At 46.9% G+C, this 19,662-nt stretch overlaps 1 protein-coding gene across 2 annotated transcripts; it reads left to right on the top strand.

Moving 5' to 3' along the window:
* The first annotated feature begins 8,263 nt into the window (after positions 1 to 8,263).
* Positions 8,264 to 14,061, top strand: MTFMT (mitochondrial methionyl-tRNA formyltransferase). 2 transcript variants are annotated; one of them, XM_086471360.1, is made up of 9 exons: positions 8,264 to 8,412; positions 9,018 to 9,230; positions 9,645 to 9,767; positions 10,584 to 10,686; positions 11,263 to 11,338; positions 11,915 to 12,006; positions 12,559 to 12,640; positions 13,204 to 13,286; positions 13,600 to 14,061. In XM_086471360.1, exons 1-9 carry the CDS (start codon positions 8,264 to 8,266, stop codon positions 13,798 to 13,800), a joined length of 1,122 nt encoding a protein of 373 aa, XP_086327486.1. In that variant the 3' UTR covers positions 13,801 to 14,061. The 2 variants fall into 2 exon arrangements, with proteins under 2 accessions (XP_086327486.1, XP_086327487.1); XM_086471361.1 differs by having other exon boundaries at positions 13,204 to 13,290; positions 13,604 to 14,061.
* Positions 14,062 to 19,662: the final 5,601 nt, after the last annotated feature.

Here is a 19,662-nt window from a genome sequence, read left to right as displayed (position 1 = left end):
GGGTGCCTGAGGAAGAGAGAGAGATGAGAGGTGAGGGGTAACCTCCAAATGTCCCCTGCTAGCTCCCACTGTACAGGGCCACTGGTTTTATTGGTGGGAACCCTGAAAGTTACACAAGTTATTACTCAGGGACTGCAGAGAGCAGGCCAGCATGTTTCCCCTCTGGTGTCTACAGCAGATGAAAGGAGACAAAACCACAAGGAGCAGTGACGATCTTTTAAACACCCCTGTGTCAAGCTGATTCCCCACTCTGTTCCAGCTCTCTGTTCCAAGGGGGGACCTGGTGCACCCCTGCAGCTGTATCATCTGTTTTTTTCTGTGAACGTTGAGTCTGAGCTGCCAGGACAAGCTGCAGACATCCTGGGAGCCACCGAGGTGACAGCAGGGTGGGTCCAGCACAGGGTCTGCTGCCTGGGGTTGGACTCCCTGCCTAGCTGACCCCATGCAGATGCGAGCTCAGCTGCTGCGAGCCAGCCCCTCTCCAACTAACCTCGCTGCTTCCCTCCTTGCTGCCCTGCCGCAGTCCTTACAGAATACAGGCGTTGTGGACAGCGACTACCTGCTGCCAGCCCATGGATGGCAGGATAAAGGTGTGGAGCTGAGGAAGCGGAGGGCTCAGCTCCAAGAGGAAGAAAAGCCAGCTTGCCATTGAGACAAAGGTATATCCCATCCCTCAGGGAAGGAGAAAGCTCCTCCTTAACCTTTAGTCCCTCATTTTTCAGTGGCATCAATCCAGCTTTTATGGCTGCTGGTCCAACTCAGCTCTTCAGCCTCCTCTGGAGGGACTTGACTGGAGCAGAGGGTTCCCGTCTGTCCACTGTGGCTGAGTTTGAGATGGTTCAGTGGCTCTCCCCAGCCCACTGCTCACTGACGTCATCTAAAGTGTCACCCACTCGCAGGTGAATGACACCACCACCACACGCGTCCCTCAGACACGCTGACCCCACAGGCCATTAATTATTACATGAACACTTAGACTTTTACAACAGTCTGATATTCTCAACTTTTACCCACCCTTGTAGTGTGGCCTGGCACTGTCTGAAACTGTTCCCTGGGAATTGCTCATGAGCACGTTCCACCATGCCAGGCGTGTCAATAACGCTGCTGCTGACTCCTCCGGGAAGTATTTGTCCTGTCGGTTATAGACCTAATGATTGCTACTATTTTCCCCCCCTTCTCAATGTCTTCACAATTCAAAGTTCACATTTTATAGCCAACCAGGCATGCAGGCTTGCTCCCTGCTGCCAGAAAACCACCTCTTAGCAATTCTTTGAGGACAGGACTCTCAAACACATGGTCCACTTTGTATTTCAAAAAATAGGGGTAAAGCTGCTCCCTGCAGTTAGGTATGCCAATTACCTTACCGTCCAGGTAACCTTCAGCTTATTCATAGGAATCACTCCTCAGAAAGGAGGAAATAGTCTTGGTGCCAATGAAATCAAGTTACAAACCTGTTACACCCTAATAAGAAGTGCCACCTGAATGTGTTAAATCTTGCTGTGCAAGGTTTCTGTCTAAGCATTTGCTCGACCATGTTGCTGATTTTCTCCTAACGTGTTTCATAACTTGTGGACCACCTCCTGGCATCCGCACTAAAGCTGCCACGCACAGCAGGGATGCTCAGAAAGCTGCTAAAAGTATTTCACTACTTCATAAAGTCTTCAGCATCACCAAATCTTTCCCAGACACAGGAGGCTGGAACCTCTCAGGTACAACACAGTAGCAGAATAGATATTTATCATGTGTTAGCAGAAAATTTACGTAAAAGACTTTAAGGGAAAGCCCTGTTATTTTAAAGATGTTTTACATCTACATTGAGCTGACCAGACTAGTTTGGAAGTTTTATTCCTCAAAGCTACAAAGCAAAGTGTTCTCAGGCCAGTATATCTACCCCAGCGGAGAGCCCGAGCAGGAGCCAGAACCCTGCCTGCACCATCAGTTTTCCCGGTAAGGAAACAGTGAGTCTCACAATGGGGCTGGACACGCTCTGGAGAGTCTGGATCTTTCAGCCTGAAAGAGAGATTTTTAAAGTCACCTCCTCCAGCTTCCCCTGCAGAGCTGCTCTGCCCCGCTGCCCACGTCCCAGTGTGGGTGAGCACTGCTGAGAGAGCGGGGGTGATGTCCTCACTGTAGCTCCCTTGCCCACACAGCTCAGCAGCCACTCTGGCTGCTGTTGGATGGGGATGAGCCCTCAGGTCCAGGCCTTTGACAACTCTAAGCTGGGGACTTTGGTCTCCCAGCCCTCTGAAGACACCCAAGAAAGACCCTTCTGAGGTTGCTTCCCAGCTTGGGTACGATGCAGGAAGCTCAAATGAAAGGAAACTCACACATTTCATGCTTGTATGGAAGGAGGAAAGAACAAAGAGGGCAGCACCCCTCAAGGAAATATTTCACCTGTGTTATTTTGAGTTTATATTTACACTTGGACAATTTTATAATTTCTTTCTTATTGCAAATGGCATTTTCACATCAAAAGCTGCAAAATTCATACGCTGTGCAGACTTCAGGAACAGAGAGTCACTTGCCAATGCTTGTCCCAAATCCTCTTGTTCAAAATCAGGATCTGTGGACTTTGGTGGCATCCTATGAAATGTCAAGAAAGTACAAAAAATGGCAAGTGACTGCTTTTTCCTTTACATATTGATCCCAGCACTTCAAAGGTAAAATCCTTCCTCATGGTGGAATCCTTTGGGGATAAGGGACCCAGCACATGCCCAAGGCAGAGCCGAGCGATCGGTGCTCTAAAGGTTGGCGTAAGCCAGCGAGGGGCCTGTCAGGTGCAGGGACTCACACATCCCCAGCTGCACGGGGACTCTTTCCACAGGGCACAGCACGTGGTGCTGTGAAACCACCATGTGCTCTGTACGTTGGTTTTTATCAGGTTTAATACTCAAGGCTGCTTACCATGCCAGATGTTGCCCTCCCTCTGCAAATGAGAAGTCCAGAAATACTCACTATATTGATGTAAGTAAAGATGGGGGAAAAAAGTCTTCTGGAAAGACTGTCAAGTACAGCTTCTGTTAAGATGATAATGTCCCTCTGGACACTCTACTCACTACACACTATGGGGCAATGCACTTGTAACACCCCAGTCTTTGTAAAATAGTCTCCTCCTGTCATCCAGATTCTCTCTCTGGTGGTTATCTTATCTTAACTGATTGTGTTAAAATGCATCAGTTATTCCAAATACCTTATAAAAGTGGGATGCCCAGTCTTTGGTATTCGTGGAGGATATACAATGACACAACATGGAGCTACAAATGGATGGGTTGGTTTATAAAGGTACATTAAGGACTGAGTTCAACTAAAGAACATAAGAAGAATGTTTCCTATTTAACATAACGAAAGCAAGAAGGCAGTCTGTACTATTTTTTTAACCTTTGTAAAGTCAAAAGTTAAAGAGCAAATCTGAGTTTTACTAAATATTTTCCTTTGACTGCTTTCCAGGCTGTTTATGTGTAGGAGTTATCCCAGCCTGCTTCTCACTTGCCATTCAGTCTCTCCTTAAACTAGTTATGTAGCCTTCATTTAAAATTTCCAAGGATTCAAGCTTTCTAACTGAAATAAATAAATAAGCCTCTCTTTACAGATAGCTATAAATTAACTCACCAGCTAGTGCAGCAGGAATGTCCGTTAATCTCTGTTAACTCACCAGAAACACGCAGTTCCCAGCAGAGAGGAAGCTACATTTCTTCTTTAAGCCCTCCCGTCTAAAGACATCTCCCCCGAGCACCCGCCAGCGCCTTACGACGGCCACAGGGTTGCCTTCCTCCTGCTCTCGGTGTGCTGTGATTCATTCTGCTCCTGACTCATGTGTAAAGGCCAGTCCAACAGGTGAGGTTCACTCCAGCCCTTGAAGAAAACACACCTCTTTAGTGGGTCCGTTTAAAGCACGAGGTGAATGACCTTTTCCCAAAGAATGCACCGTAGGAACTTCCCGCTTATTTGCTCAAGCGATTGGCACAACCAGTATTAAAAGAGCACGCTGAGTAGAATGAAACTCAGTAATAAGTTACCCCGGGGTCAAAATAAATGATAACGTTCACTCTGCCTGACTCAGTCCTCACTGCATAAAGGAAGTATGTCCTGATAAAGCAGATATTAGCCCTCTTCTTATTTTTTTTTTTTAGTGAATGGTCATTCTCAGAGCATCTTACAACAGCGACTGACTTTGCAAGCAAAACACAAAGCGCACATCCGCGGTTTTGCCATCCCTGTTCCACAGGCAGCGGCAAGCACCGGCTCAGCCCACAGCCTGCTAAAAGGCTCCGCAGCCTCACGAGGCTGATGTGCTGTCTTTTTGTGCCAGCCCCGTCGGGGAAGGAGGATTCCTCCTGCCTGAACTACCTGATCCATGGATGGAGGTGCATACTAGGTACTTCTCAGTGGTGGGCTTGGAGCACACAGCCAGCACTGGTTAGCTGAAGCTTAATGGGAGATGGAGGCAGTATCCTTCTGTTGGTCCTGTTCTCAGTGTTTGCCAGTGTGAAACAAAGTGGTTTTGGCTTTGAAGCCGTGTTCCAGTGCGATTCATCCTTTGAATCCCATCTCACGTTCAATTCAGAGCTTCCTCTGGCTGCCCCTGTGAAATCTCACCCAGCAGGCACGCACACCCCCCAAGCAGAGATGTTTTCCTGCTCGCTGCCAGCCTGGCAGCTATCAGATGGGAGCTCTCACTCAGAAATGCATGCTCTGGGAAACAAGAGCTCTTCTCTTCTGGGGGAAGCAGGCCGAGCTAGGACATCACACCACGCTGTAAATCATGCCGTCTTTCCTCCTCCTTTCACGTTGGATCATTTAAAAAGCGCCATCACACTAGGGAACGCCTTTCTACAGTGTCCTTGTGACCCTTCCATCGCCAGGGAAGGGGTACAGTGACAGGCCAGCAAGTGGTCTCACAAGCTACACAACCAAATCCTCTGGCTCACTGCCTCTGAGGAAGGCTCAGGGAAAATGCCTGTGCCCTGTAGTGCAATCTCTGAGCAGAGGGATGAGATGTCAGCCATGGTGAAGAGGTGACTGTAACAGGAGGAGGGTGACTGTGAAGCCCCAGAAGGTCCCTTCTCATCTCAGTTCCCTACATGGCTTGTTTTATATATCTACATTTTAACTAAATAAAAAATAATTTCCCCAACTGCTGTGTGGAAGCTGGGCGTGACGGTATAATCCACATCTCCCTCAACTGAAACCTCTGAAATCAGGTGGAGAAACCCGGTCATGGGAGACAAGAGCACCTGCAGCCCCTGGGGAGGCACGGGCAGCTCTGCAGCTCCGCAGCCGCCCTTTGGGTCCCATCCTGCCTTTGGGCTGTTTGCAGAAGAGGTGTCTGACAGCTCCTCCCGTTTGGGAAAGACCCCCAAAGCCCTGCTGCACCCCTTCCGAGTCCAGCGTCCCATAGCCAGTGGTGAAGTGACGGGCTGCCTCCGCTCGCCTGCCCGGGGTGGAGTGGTGTGGGTCAGGGACAAGCCTTAGCGCACCAGCACAGCAGTTCCCATTTCACCCCTGATACTCCCCAAAAAACAGTGTCAGGATGCAGGTAGGTGGCCAAGATGCCTTTAGGACTCAATGTGATGTACACAGAAAAAAACCCCAGTTTCCCACTGGTTAGAGTTGGCCTTGCAACCAGAAATCCTCTCCTTCTCCAGCACGAACGTGCTCAGGAGCAACTTCTTCAGCAACGGCTGTGAGTGTTTTATTTCATATTTCCCTTAACAACCCTGGCACTCTTTAACAGGAGATATCTTTTTACGTCTTGGAGATGCTTCCAATGTCTTTGGCTAGAAAGCAAAGTGGAGATAGGAGCTGATTTGTGTTCTGCTTCCTCCTTGGATTCGTCTTCACTACTCTTAGGAAGAACTGGCCTGACCTTGGCATTCTAATTTTGCTTATCTTTTTTGATCCCTTCTGTGTCTTTGACCCGAAATGCCTGGTTACAGAATAACTAAACATTCAGAGTTTGGGTGTTTTTTTTTTTTTTTTCTCCACGTACAAAAGCAGAATTCAAACGCAGCAGGAAAGCAAGATTCAAAGTAAGATTCAAAGCAAGATTCACGAGCTTTTTTTTTTCCTGTGAAACAATCAGATTGTTGCTTTCATTCTGTTGGAAAAATTTACATCAAAACAAATCTTCAGTTAAAATTCATGTACACTGCGTCCAAGGCATGCTACTAAATAATAGCCATAATCTGCTTGAACCGTACAGTTGTATCAGAGCCGAGGATGAATACTTGGGAGCACACATACTGGAGGGAATCTAAGCCCACTTCACAAACTCACTGCAAACGAAACATTAATTACTTCGTGCGTAAGTCTGGCAAAAACTCAGCACGGCGTTTCAGCATTTCCAGGAGCCTTAACTCCTGCCAGAACTGAGAAGTCCCCCGAGGAGCAGCAGGTGAAGCTCTGCACACAGCGCCGAAGCGCCGCTGACGCCTTCAATGCCTCCCATGCCGGGATCCGACACCTTGAAATTAACCCTGAGCAGCAGCTGGATGCCGGGTTTGAATGGCCAAGTTTTGGGTGGTATTTGGGCCTTCCAGACACGCCTCGCAACCCCCTGGCCTTTCTGAAGTGCTGGTGATAAACCCAAGGTTTCACCCAAAACCTCAGCGAGCTGATATTCGCAGGCACAGCACAGGACGTCTCCTTCCAGCCTGCCTTCCAGCAATCGCGCTGTCTGTTTCGGGAAACTCCGAGTATTTTTCAGCATCCGAGATATTATGTGGTCAAATTTTTTCAGCCTCTGCTATAAGCGGTCCCATCACACGCCGTGTGGAGCACTGCTTCCCCTCTTCCGGGGCCTGATACCCGTAAGTGCCTGTAACCGCTTGGTTACCGCGCAATGACTAATTGTTCCCTGTTCACCAGCTCCACACTATTTATAAGACAGACTGCTCGCCTGCCCTTCTTCCCTCATCCGCTTTCCCAAATGAACTATGTTGTTTGCTTTAATCTCTCCTCAAGCAGAGGCCATTCCTTCGTCCTTGCTACCCTCGGGTTTTTATTTTTGCACTTTATCATCTCTGCACCCTGAGATGAGGTGGCTGGAATTGAAGGGTGTCCTGCATGCGACTAAACCGAGGATTTTCGTGGGGCTCCCCAAGTAACAGCAAATTTTGTCCTGGAGCAACCAATTTTTTTTCTCAGCTAAGAAATTACCTCAGTACTTGGTAGCGCATTCTCCTTTCCTTGGGGTGCAGGAATGTAAGCACCTCAGGGTGGCCTGACTCTTTTTTTTTTTTAACCTACAACAGCACTTTTTCATCAGTTTTCCTTTGTTTCTACCACTGGAGGTGGAGGCATCTTCCATGTCTGAGAGAAGCCCTAACGATGGGCAAAATAGATGTGAAAAAGGGAATGAATATGCACAGCGCTGCTTAGCACAGCACAAACTTGCGCTTTCCTTAGTGATCCTTCCCTCATGAATCCGTCTGACACAAATTCTGTCACCCCCTTTCCAAGTAATTTACATGTTTTCACTAGCATACAGGAAATGTTTCCAGATTCTCACATGCCATGTTTTAGAAATTCCTAGTGTCAAATGCTGTAGCATATACTGTGACTTAGATGTGTAAGGAATTTGCGTATGTAATGTACATTAAACCCTCTTCCCACGGGGGAAAAGCGTGTTCTTAGAACGGTGAAATATTTTCATTCTTATGTTATGGGAGAAGACAGCTTGCAAAGCTGTTGTTCTGACCCCAGTTTACAAGAAAACATTCTTTAAATTATCATCAGTGTTAAAACAAAGCTGCCCATAGAGGCAAACATTGAAATTAGCTTCTCACACGCTTCGCTGGAGCCAGCAGAAAACCAGTGGCCGCGGTGTCAACACCCCCTTTCGTCCCTGACATTTTTCCGCCTTATCTTTGCACCGAGGCACAGCGGCCAATTCACGGTCATGAGGGCCGGGCTGACGGGCCCAGCGCCACGGCAAACGCCCGCTCGGGCAGCACCGACGCTGCGGAGGGACAGAAGCCAGGGCCGGACGCCGCGAAGCGAGGCCTGGCTCCGCTCCCCGAGACCACCCGCCTTTCCCCCCGCCGTGGATGCCACCACCTCGGGCCCGCGAAGCGCTACCCGCGGGGAACGCGCTGCCCCAAGCGCTTCTCGGCCCCTCAGGAACCGCTGACCGGAGCCCGCCCTGCCCCGGCCCCCCCGCCCCAAAATGGCGGCGCCTCCCCCTCAGCCCGAGGGGTCCCGCCCCAGCGGCGGGCTGCGCGCGCGCCTGCGTGCGTCATCGCCCGGCGCCGGAAGCGCCGCGATGCGGGGCAGGTTGCTGCGCGCCTGGCGCGAGGGGGTGAAGGCGGCGCGCGGGGCGGCGGGGCGGGCGGGGGCGCCGCCATGGCGGGTCCTCTTCTTCGGCACCGACCGCTTCGCCGTCAGCACCCTGCGAGCGCTGGAGGCGGCCAGGTACCGCCCGCTGCCTGGGGGGGGGCGAGAGAGGGCCGGGGAGGGCCGGCGGCTGGGGGAGGGCCGGCGGCTGAGGGGGGGCCGGCGGCTGAGGGGGGGCCGGCGGCTGAGGGGGGGCCGGCGGCTGAGGGGGGGCCGGCGGCTGAGGGGGGGCCGGCAGGGAGTGCGGAGGGAGGGGCTGAGCACCGGGGGGCGGGAAATGGGGTCGGTGATAGGTTTGAGGGGCCTCTGGGAGATGAGCTGGGTTCGGGGTGGGGCAAGGACCGTGGGTTGGGCAGAGGTTGTTAGGGAAGCCGGGAGGAGGAGGAGGGACCTTAGGGTGGGACAGGGGCCACGGCGTCCCGAGTGGGTCGATGGAGAGGGGTCAGGGAGGGGGTCAGGACTTGGAGGGGGCCCTGAGATTGAAAGGGGGAAGCCAGGGGTGGCGGTGGGGTGGTAGGTTTGGGAAGCTGGGGTCGGGGAAGGGAGGCTGGGGACCAGGTAGGGGAGAGGAGTTGGAGGTGATGAAGAAGGGCACAGGGGCACAGTGAGGGGTGGAGGTGACCTGGTCTTCGCCTCTCCTTGGCTCTGCCTGCCTGAGGCCTTCAGTGTCCTGTCCGCCCCAGGGAGCCCGGTGAGGACTCGCTCGTGTCCAGGCTGGAGGTGGTGACGCTGCCCTCCCGCCTGCCTGGGGACCTGCCCGTGAGGAGCTGTGCCCGGGAGCTCCAGCTGCCTGTTCACGAATGGCCGCACACAGGACCCGCGGGGCAGTTTGATGTGGGTGTGGTGGCGTCATTTGGACGTCTCCTAAGCGAGGACCTCATTCTGCAGTTCCCGTAGTAAGTGAGTGCTGCTTCGTTAGCAAAGCTAGGCTGATTTTAAGTCAGTACCTGTGCCCTGTAGCTGGTGAGGTCAGCTTCTTTTCTGGGTTCATCTGCTTGGCCTGAGCCCTACTTCTGTCATTGTGAGGTTCACTGTTGTTCTTCTAACACGTTGCTGTAGATCAATGCAAATGCTCAGCATAATGTGTTTACCATTATTCTTCTCATCTCCCTTTCTGTGTTCACTGAGAAGCTGAAAGTTATATAGTGTCAGTTTTCCTTTAAATATATATTAAACCCAGTAACGCTTCAGAAGGTCTGAGGAGTTAATTCTTAAAGCAGTTTCAGTGTAATAAATGTTGCACCCCCATTTACACACGGGTTCAGCTTCAGGTACTGTTGCTGTTCTAACTCTAAAATATTCCCATTCAGTGGCGTGCTGAATGTCCATCCCAGCTGTCTCCCACGATGGCGTGGTCCTGCACCAATATTCCACACAGTGCTCCACGGTGATAAAGTGACTGGGGTGACGATTATGGAAATAAGACCAAAAAGGTAGGTTAGATGTACTTCCCAAAACAACTCTCTGCTTCTGTTGCCTCTCAGAACTTTAAATGATCACCGCTTAATCATCATTCAAATCATGCTATGTAATCACTATGTTTTCTAATATGTGTGTGTTTAATATTAAAAGTGAAAACACTTAGAAACTTTCATCTGACCATGTGAGACTTGCCACAAATACTGTGTTTTAGTGAGTACCTAATTTGTACTCCAGACTCTAGGCTTCTTCCCTAATTTGTAGCATTATTACAGGGAGCAGGCAGAGAACAGTCACAGCTCGATGGATAGGCTTGGTTTGACACCACAGAAAAGGTCTGGTTTTCACACTTCAGAGTCGCCTGTCACCTCCTGTAGGTGAAACAGAGGACAAGCAATTGCCTGTTGAGGCGTGAGAGAGAGATTATATGTCTTAGTTTCAGCAGAAGCGGCAGCTTAAAACATCTTGTCATCGTTATCTTTTCTTTCTTAGATGCTTGTCTGATAATAGATCTCAGGAGATGCAAAACACATTTCTTCTGAGTACTTCAGGTTGTTTCTCCTGAGATCTTACGCTTCTGAGCTGTAAATTGTGCGTTCATATCAACCTCTGCTCGCTGAGGTGAATCTTGCTTGCCAAGATACAACTGATACTCTTTTCCCTGTGTTGTCATGTGAGCTAAATGTTATTTGATAACGTGTGAAAAATAAAACTTTAGAGGAAAAAAGGGGTAATTAGCGGCTGAGTTGGTATGTTGAATGTAGGCTTTTGAACTGCTGATTGAGTTACAGCTTCTCCTCCAGTATGTTTGTATGTTTTCTGCCTTACAGGTTCGACGTCGGCCCGATTATTAAGCAGGAGGAGTTTGCTGTTCCTCCCCGCTGCACTGCAAAGGAGCTGGAAGTGATGTTATCGGAGATGGGTGCAAACATGGTACAGTCATGCAAGCTCCTGTCACTTCTGCTTAGAGCCTTGCTTTTACCCTGTGTAAACAGAATTCTTTTACATCTTGTTCTGAGTTGACTGCAGCTGTTAAGAGGAGAGTGATCTTTGTGTCTGTGAGCGCTTTGCCTTGCTGAGGGGAAAACTGAGGGGTATGTGATAAGCTGTCGGTGTTGGTCCTGTGTGTTGCTGTTCTGGTTCTATTCAGTGAAGATCTCGAGTGCTTTGTATGGGAACACTGCAGTTCCTTCTCTCACTGAAGAGAATATCTGCTTTTTCCTCTTAATAATCAGCTTTTGTCCTGTTCTAGGATTAATATCAGGGGGGAGAGCATCCATAAAAGAATCCTTGTTTTTATTAATTTGTGTTTCAGTGGAAAGGATGCCTTCAGCGTGTTTATGTGTATGATACAAGTTTTCTGAATACACTGACCCAGTTTTCTAAAAGCTCACAAGAAAGTTTCACTGATGAAAAATGAAGAGCTGTATTTGTATGTCTTGGATTTACTGTTAATAAATATTCTCTACTTAGCTTTGCTGATGCTCTGTACAAAAATTCATTTTGCAGCTGATATCAGTTTTGAAAAACTTGCCTGAAAGTTTAAAAAATAAAAAAGAGCAACCAAAAGAAGGAGCAACGTTTGGTAGGTACACATCATTTTTAATACAACTTGTTCATTTTTTCCTTTTATCAGCGGGAAAGCGAAGTTTCTTCCTACTGTGCTGGGCTATAAGGTTTTTTTTTTTTTAGATACCTTTCTTAACATGGCCTCTTCACTGCCTGCTCTGGCTTAAAAATGTCATACAGAGGGAAAAAACGCTTCAGAATTCTTCTTTAGGCTTTACTTTGTTAATGTTTTTTTTCCTCCAGTTGCCTGTACGATATCAAAATCACTAATGATGTCACAAAATCTGAGTGAATTTATTCTTCATGGTTGTAATGCAGACAGCAGTATTACAGCTGTGCTTGTAGATAGATGTTATCAGTTTGCAGTGCAGCAGGTAAATAAGAGGACAACTGAGAATAAAGTATAAATAATCCAAATTGAGGTTTTCTTACAAAATCTCCAGTTGTTGTCTAAGGTACCTATGGCTAGGAGGTAAACCTGCCTTTGGCCAGGATACAGTCGGGTTTAAAATAGGATAAAATGGTACAGCTATTTGTTTGCAAAAAGATGCAAACCAAACGTGAAGTCATCTCATTTCTTTCCCTCCCCCAGCTCCTAAAATATCCATAGCTAAGAGCTGTATAAAATGGGAAGAGCAGACGGCTGCACAAATAATTCAGCTGCATCGTGCAATAGGAAGTGTGGTAAGAAAGTGGATTTTTTTTAACCCTTTGTTTGTCCTCTAGCATGTCTGAGCTTGGTGTAGGGATTTTAACTTAATATCTACGACTCAAGTTTAGTTATTTTAGCCTCTGAAACCTAGCATGTGTTTTCAACTCCCAGCTTAGTTTAGCGTTAGGGGTGGAATTAGCGTGGAGGAGAGTTTTCGTGAACTTGATCCCACGTGTGAAGTCAGCTCAGGGGTTTTGTATTGTTTCCTTAGCTCTGCGATTTCCACTGGTGCATTTGAGAGGGTTTCAGAACACTGCAACGACATCTTTGCATGGCAGCTACAGTAAACAGCTGTGGTAGCTAGTTGCCTAACTCGTTCCTGCACGTGCTGATGGGTTGCTTGTCAGTGGGATGAGGAAGAACAAGGAAAACTAGATATAATAAGGGAAGTCTCTTATCTGGACATGTACCTAAATTTCCCCCCTAATATTATCATCACAAGTATCTTGCATAAGAAAAAAACCTAGGCAGTTGTCTGGAAATTGTGAAAATATTCTCAATGTGTCGTCTGCTTGTGTTTCCAGTTTCCTTTGCAGACGCTCTGGAAGGGTACTGCTGTTAAACTTCGGGATTTTGTGGAAGTGGAGAATATCCCTGAGTTTGCTGGTATTTACTTTTCAATTAGTCTGTTCAGTTAGATTTTCCTGTCTTTTCAAACATTGACTAGGAGATCATCCACAATTGTACTGAACAATAGCTTGGAGTACTGCTTTCTGGAATTCCAGTAGAGCTAAGCCAGTCTCACGTGTGCTCAGAGTACAGTAAGTTTCTGTGCCCAAAGATGAGCGTAAGATGGGTTTTAAGGACATTCCTGCTTTGTGGTGATGTCGAGCAAGCAGCAGGTATAGTCCTGTGAATCCTGAGACTGGAGAATTTTAATCCTCTAATGAGTTAGGAGATCCTCTTCTAATGCCTTGGATTTCTTACAAGGAAAGCTCGCTCTGTACTATCACTTAAACCACTTTCTGTAGTAGCCTGTGAGTCTGAGCGTCTCGTGGGCCGAGCGGTGTGCCCAAGCCAGCGAGCCCTCTGGGCTTTAAAGCACACCCCTCGGCCCACGACACGCTCAGACTCACAGGCTACTACGTGCTTTAGAGAGACAGAAGTATTTCGAACTTTTTTTGTACTTGTTGGCATAAAAACGTGAGACAATCTTGCTTTGCTTTTAGATCAAATGTTAAATGACGGTGGGGCTGTTCCTGGTTCCCTGCTGTACCATAAAATGTCCCAAACGCTGATAGCTCGTTGCAAGGTAGGTTTTTCCCCTTTGTTTTGTATTCACTGCTCTAAAGATGAGGTTTTTAGTATTTGTGTGTTACATAACTTTTGTCTTAATTGTCCATTGTTATTCACTGAACTAATTTAGGTTAACATTGGTCTTTTTATTTGATACCTTGAACAACAGCTAATTTAACAAGCTTTTCACTTGCAACCGAGAGTTTGACTTACAATGTAAAGAAGTTGACATTAAATAAAATGTACTCTGTAAGCCAACCTAGTGAGAGCTAAAGATGATGTTAAACCACGGAAGAAGCTTACTGCCCTTGTCTTGGTTTTGATTTTAGGAAGGCTGGATTGGAATCAGAACGGTTGTGTTAAAGAAGCGGCTTACAGCAGTTGACTTCTACAACGGATATATGCACTCTTGGTTCCAGCAGAACCCAAGAACAGTTCATCAGGAATGCAGGTTTCAAACACTCAAACTTAGCCCAGCAAAAAAGACTCTGAAAGAGAGGAAAATATTGGCACAGGATATAAAACAATAGATGCGTTTTGAAATGTGGAAGAAGATGTCTGTAAGTTAATAGTAATATAAAATATTTCAGTGCCCGCCTGTAACATAGTTAAGGGCTTTCCTCCCGGAGTGTTTGATCTTAGTCATCTGCATCTTTTCATCGTAGGTTCCTGATGACACTCAGTTCTCTTTCCCCCATCAAGGAAGAGAATCTCTGTGAATGCTGAAGACAGTGAATAAATGCCTGTATCCACTGTTGAGCAATAAACTTATTTTTATACAACGCTTTCAATTTCTTTTTAAGGACTTATGGTATAATTTTATTCAAGCGTAGGTTGTGCTTAAAGTTACTTTAATCTGGAAATATTAAAATCCCTTGCTTCTCTGTGATTCAGAGGTCAGTATTCACTGGGACTCTTAGGTTGTCTAGTTTGATTTTCCTGCAGACCCTTAAACTACATTTGTGGCCCCACGTTGAGATGAATAACTTAAGCCTTAGCTGGGAGCATCTGGAGAATCTTTTCCTGTCCCTGGGTTTTCTTAGAGTCAACTACACTTAACACAGAACATCTCCTATTTTCTCGCTGACGTTTGGTGCCACATCTTTGTATGTAAACCCTGTACCTGGAGCTGTGTGCCGTTGGTCACAGGCCTCTGTCGGGTTTTCTGAGCAGCCTGATGTTCCGTCTGATCAGCCTGTGTGGTCATTGGCAGCTGCTTAATTTACCTCTGTCTTCTGCTTAGTCTCCTTGTGTAGTCTCAGTCTACAGGTGTCTACTTCCAGCGTGCTGGAATTCAGTTTCAATAAATCTTTGATTTAGAAAGGGAATAAACAACATATTCCTAATCTGTTCTAATCTGACATTTCCTCGTCCGGCTCTCTTAGGACTGTTGTGGTGTTTATTTGGACCTGTTGACTGCAAAGGCTGCAAATAGGAGGTACTGTGTGATGTCCTTGCGTGCCAGCTGATTGCTTTTGGTCAGCTGCAGGTGATGTGAGCACACTGCTTTGTTTCCTTTTAAAATCAAAAAAGAAAAATTTACTGCGTGTGTTTGCTTTTCAATACAGGGAACTTGTTTTAATCTCATTGATTCTGTTTCTAATCTGTGAACTTCATAAACTTGTCGTTCACCTTGTTCAGTAGATATTTTTCTGTGATATCTTCAGCTTTTCTGATCGATTTCTTACCTTTCCTATTTAATTGTATTGATTGACATCCCTTCCTTCTCCTTTTTGTTTTCATATCCTAGAATATATCCCACTTAACATTTGTGTGCCATCCATCTGGAAAATTTATGGTCTACCGCTGTAGTTTCTCTCTGATAAGAGAGATTTTTACCTGATGAGTTGTTGATCTAATCCAAGCTTTTCCTTGACCTGTGTTTGCTTAATGGCACATGTAAGGGTTAGGGCTAGGGTTAGGCCTGTGTAAGAAGGAGCATTTCATGTGGAGAACCCCCAAAATGATGACTTTTACTTTCTTGTCTTAGAAGTGATGTAGCACTGTGGGGATAACAGCAAAACAAAGACAAGCTGCATCTTAGGAGCTGCTCTAGTGTTATTTGCTCAATTTATTCCTGCTTTTTTCGGAATATTACTGAAGGGAAAGCAGAGCCACGGGAGCTTTGCAGACGTGGGGAGGTGCTGTTCTCTTAGCTTCGCGTTTACAGCATTATCACCGAAATTTTGGAAGCCTCAAAAGAAAAAAAAAAAAAACGGCAGTTCTGTAGGCTTGGTGTTACAATGGTTCTGCTTTCCTCGTGCTCGTCAGTAAATGCCAGCACGTGCTCTTCCACGTGTCCTTTTGGCTCTTCAGACTTTTCAACACGCTCGTGGCTTTTCAAGCGTTGTGCCTGAAACTTAAAGCCCGAGTCAGGTGTTGAATTCGTGGGGCTTATATCAAGGTGACAGGAACTTGATGTGCTTGAGTGTGACTCACTGAATGAAAGAAAGCAAGAAATCTAGAAAAGTGTGTTTTATCACATGGATTAAAATGTTTCTGAAGAAGCATCTGTTAAAGCAGATGCTGCAGTATTTTTCTTTAATTGCCATTGGTCCAACAATTAATCTGCCTCTGACAGGTTTTCCAGAGCACATGGTCCTCCAAGAAATCCAAGCCTATGAATCAGAGTCGAAAACTGGAAACAACAGCGAGGTGGAAGTCAGGCTCCTGCGGAGAATTCCTGTCATCACTGACTGCAGACTCAGTGGTGCAGTTTGTGCCGCAGAAGTTATAAAACCGGCAAGTTTGTTTCCAAGCAAATGATGTATTTTTGTGTTTTGCTCCCGTCTACTACTTGCAAGTAAAGGTTGTGAAGTCATTTTGCTTTTACTCTGGTCAGCCTACGAAAGGTTAGTTAGCACCTTATGGCAATAGAAGGGATGGTGGGTGAGGGGGTAAGTGGATTTTTTGTGGGTTTGTGGGGATGCTGGGTGGGTTTGAGGGTTTTCTGGGTTTTGTTACATCACTGGTCTCAGCTGTATGGCTGCTTGCCTTGTGTTTTTTCTGCTGGAGCTTCTGGGAATTTTTCGTGGGTTATTTTTAAAGAACACTCGTAGGCATCATTGGAATTCAAATATTCAATGTTTGCTGAGGACAAGAACATTTTCTCTAAAGCCCCTTTCCCATAGAGGGTGAGAGTTTTGACGCTAGTCAGCTGCATGGTAGGGGTCTGGCCTCAGGCATGGATCATATCAGAAGTTGAATTAGCAGAGAAATGAGCATACAAAAAGAACCCCACCCAAAAACCCACCGCCACAATTTATAGGTAAGCACAAGTGACAAAGAATTTTGGACTTAAGAGAAGCGAAGTATTTCAGTTATCTGTTAGCAAGGATGGATGAAACTTTTCTGATGTACAGATTCCCCAGGCACTGGAAAATGAATTGTGGTTCATTAGGACCTGAGCAAAATGAACGGTGAGATGTGACTCCTGCAGAAAAAATACAGTATCAAAAGTTCAGGCGATTTAAGGTTAAAAGATTTTGGGTGACTGAACTGTTAAATCAACTGCTTTGTTCCTAGGAATGACTTTTGGGGAAAACTCCTTGAAAGTTCTTTAACTTCTTTGCTTTATGGAATCTGCTTTGACATCACAAAGTTGGTAGCAAAGAACAACTCTGCCTCTATCCTTGGCACCTCCAGAATGACACAGAGCAAAGCAGTGGCCTTGCTGGGTGGCATTAATGCTGCCAGTTGGAATATCAGCTTCCAGCCAGCAGCGTCTGTGTTTGATGTTCCCACTGGGGAGAACCTGTAGGGCAATTGGTACGTCTCTGGCTGCGCCTCATGTGAGACCTATTGCTGTTAGTCACTGCTGGCAGGTGGTGATTTCAGTTCTAACTAAAGCATAAAGCAGCAGTGAAGAGTTTCCCTGCATCTTGGGGGAGTTTGAGGTGGCATGTGCTCTGAAACCCTGTAGATGGTGCTCGCTGCATCTCTTTTAGGGGAAAACCACGGTCAGCTGGACAGAAGATCGTGAAAATCTGGTACAGAACGTCTTCAGTTAGTTGTTTAATACCAAATAACGTCTAAATCATATTGTAGCCAGGATGCCTATACTTGTAACTTAATCTTTTGATCTGTGCAGAGTTTGCTTCTCAGAATTGCTTTCTGTGCAAGAGGTTATTGAAGATTAGACAGCTCTTTGTTGCTGAACAGGTAATGTCCTGGCTCTGAATATGCACAACTTTACCCCAGTTGTTTTATGGAGGAAAAGAGGGTAAGATTCATTTATTTTTTTACGGAGGAAATCTTTGGCATGCTATTTTTGGCATGGTAGAGAAGCTTTAAAGGGAATTGGTGTTCCCCAGGCAGCTGTTAGCCAAAATGCCTCTTTGGAAACTCTGCTTTCACCTAGCTCTGTAGGGATTTAACTCGGTAGGTAATGAAAATCTGATTGTTTTTGCAGAACAGACAAAACAAAAATGGGGCATTCACTGATGAGGTGTGGAACAGCATGTCAGGGCTGACCCTGGAACACGTTGTGATTCAATCCCCAGTACCACTGCTGAGGTCAAGTACAGCCACCCTAGCAATTGGAAAGTGATACTAGCAAAATAAAACAGCTGTCCTCCTCTTGGACGGGAGAGGGAAAGTAACAGAGGTATTCATAGACCCAGCGTCCGCTTCGGCTGGGTTTGAGATCACTGAAGCCAGATTACTGGTTGAACTGCAGAACGTTTGGGCACCAGCAGGGCTCTGGTGTTGGACAGGGGTGATTTCATCTTGGATTTCAAATAAATGTTAGAGGGAGTGATATTTCCTGGGATGCTGGTGACTCGCAGTTAGATGCCTCTGTTTCGTGATCTGAAACCTTACTACTCCCCCTGCTTCTTAGGAGTCCTCTTTATTCCTGTTTTCTGCTGAATAAATTACAAATAAACAAAAAGTGTAAGTGACTAATCGCAGGAGTACTTGAGTCTTTTTAAAAAGTTGATTGCAAATAATTTGGAGGTCGAGACTAGACAAGAATCTCTCTCCTTTTGTTTATCCTGACTGCTGATGGCCTGATAGCTTCTGGGAAGCAATATTTTCCTTTTCTTGAAAACAGGAGGAGGGATAGGTCACCAGATTTATCTGAGGGTTGGAAACTGAGTAACCTCAATGGAAGATGCTTTGCCGTTAGCCGCAAACCTGCTGACGTTTAGGGGCCAGGTCTCCTGCTTCAGCCCATTTCTCACGGTTGGTGGTCCGAAGGGTGATGCCAAGGGAGGAGCTGAGTCGCAGCCTTCCTGCATTCCTCCAGCTGATGCTCCCCTTTTGATATGTGGGAGCGTGTGTTAGTTGTTAAAACAAGGTTTCTGTCCTTGCAGAGAGGGCATTGCCGTACACTGACCGTAAACAGAAGCTGGAGGAGTCAGCCCTGATGTTGAACTGTGGCATAAAACTTGTGTGAGTGGTGGATGCCAGGACCTGCTGTAGCTTTTCTCCCATATAAACTTGCTTAACGTGTTTGGCATCGTGGCTCATGAGTAATGATGAAGTGTTAGGAACGAGGGGTGGTTGTTGGGCCAAGGTTGTTTTCTGTCGATAGTGCTTAAGCACCCCTGTTTGAAACCTCTCTGTCTTGCTCTGTATCCAATGTACCCTGCCAGCAACCTCCTCCGAGAGCTCAGGGACTCGGTGAGTGCAGAGATTAGTTTGTTCCTCCAAGTCAGAGTTAAGCTGCAGTGAGGGACAGATTGGGGAAACTTGGAGAGTTTCTTGCTGTTTCACGGGTAGGCAGAATTTCAGGCTGTAGGGCTGTGACCATTTCATTCCTGTTAAGCAAACGTTTCTCCCCAAAAGGAAGAGCCCTACATTCTGCTGTGTTTGGCTCTGGTGAGCCCACATGCAGCACAGGGATCAGATCCTGAGCCTGCTTTCATCCGTGTATCTCCTGAGTTGGTCTGTAGAAGTCATTTGTGTTACTTCACCCTCAAAGTGATGAAACGAAGTTCAGGATTTGGCTGGCTGGCCGCAGAGGAGGAGGGGAGCAGAGGGAAGAGACATTTCTCTGCGAGTCCGCAGCGCAAGCCAAGAGCTCTGTGGGAAGGTCCGAGCTCATGCTCCCCACTGGCTGCCTTGGCCCCGGCTCGCGCCAAGCCCTTGCAGCAGACTAGACACAAAAGAAAACACACAGAGTCTAAATTCATTGGTATGAAAAGGATGTGCCAGAGTATTCCACAGCGCTTCCTTTTCTGCTTGTCTTTGATAACTGTCAATTTGCATAAAAACATGGATTATCAAGGGGTTTTTTACCTTTTTAAGCCTAACAGCCTGCATAGGCACTCCGTCCTGCACAGCTCGGCGTTCAGTGCCTGGCATGCCCCGTGTCACACCTGAGAACCTATTCCGAAGCTTGCTAAACACTACTGAAAGATCCCCCGTGCCCTTGATGGGCTGTAGGT

The sequence above is a fragment of the Leptosomus discolor genome, chromosome 11 (genome assembly GCF_034619465.1).
Source record: "Leptosomus discolor isolate bLepDis1 chromosome 11, bLepDis1.hap2, whole genome shotgun sequence".
Classification (NCBI taxonomy): Eukaryota; Metazoa; Chordata; class Aves; order Leptosomiformes; family Leptosomidae; genus Leptosomus; species Leptosomus discolor.
Note: the sequence above shows the minus strand (reverse complement) of the source record. Positions and strands in the feature narration are given on the sequence as shown.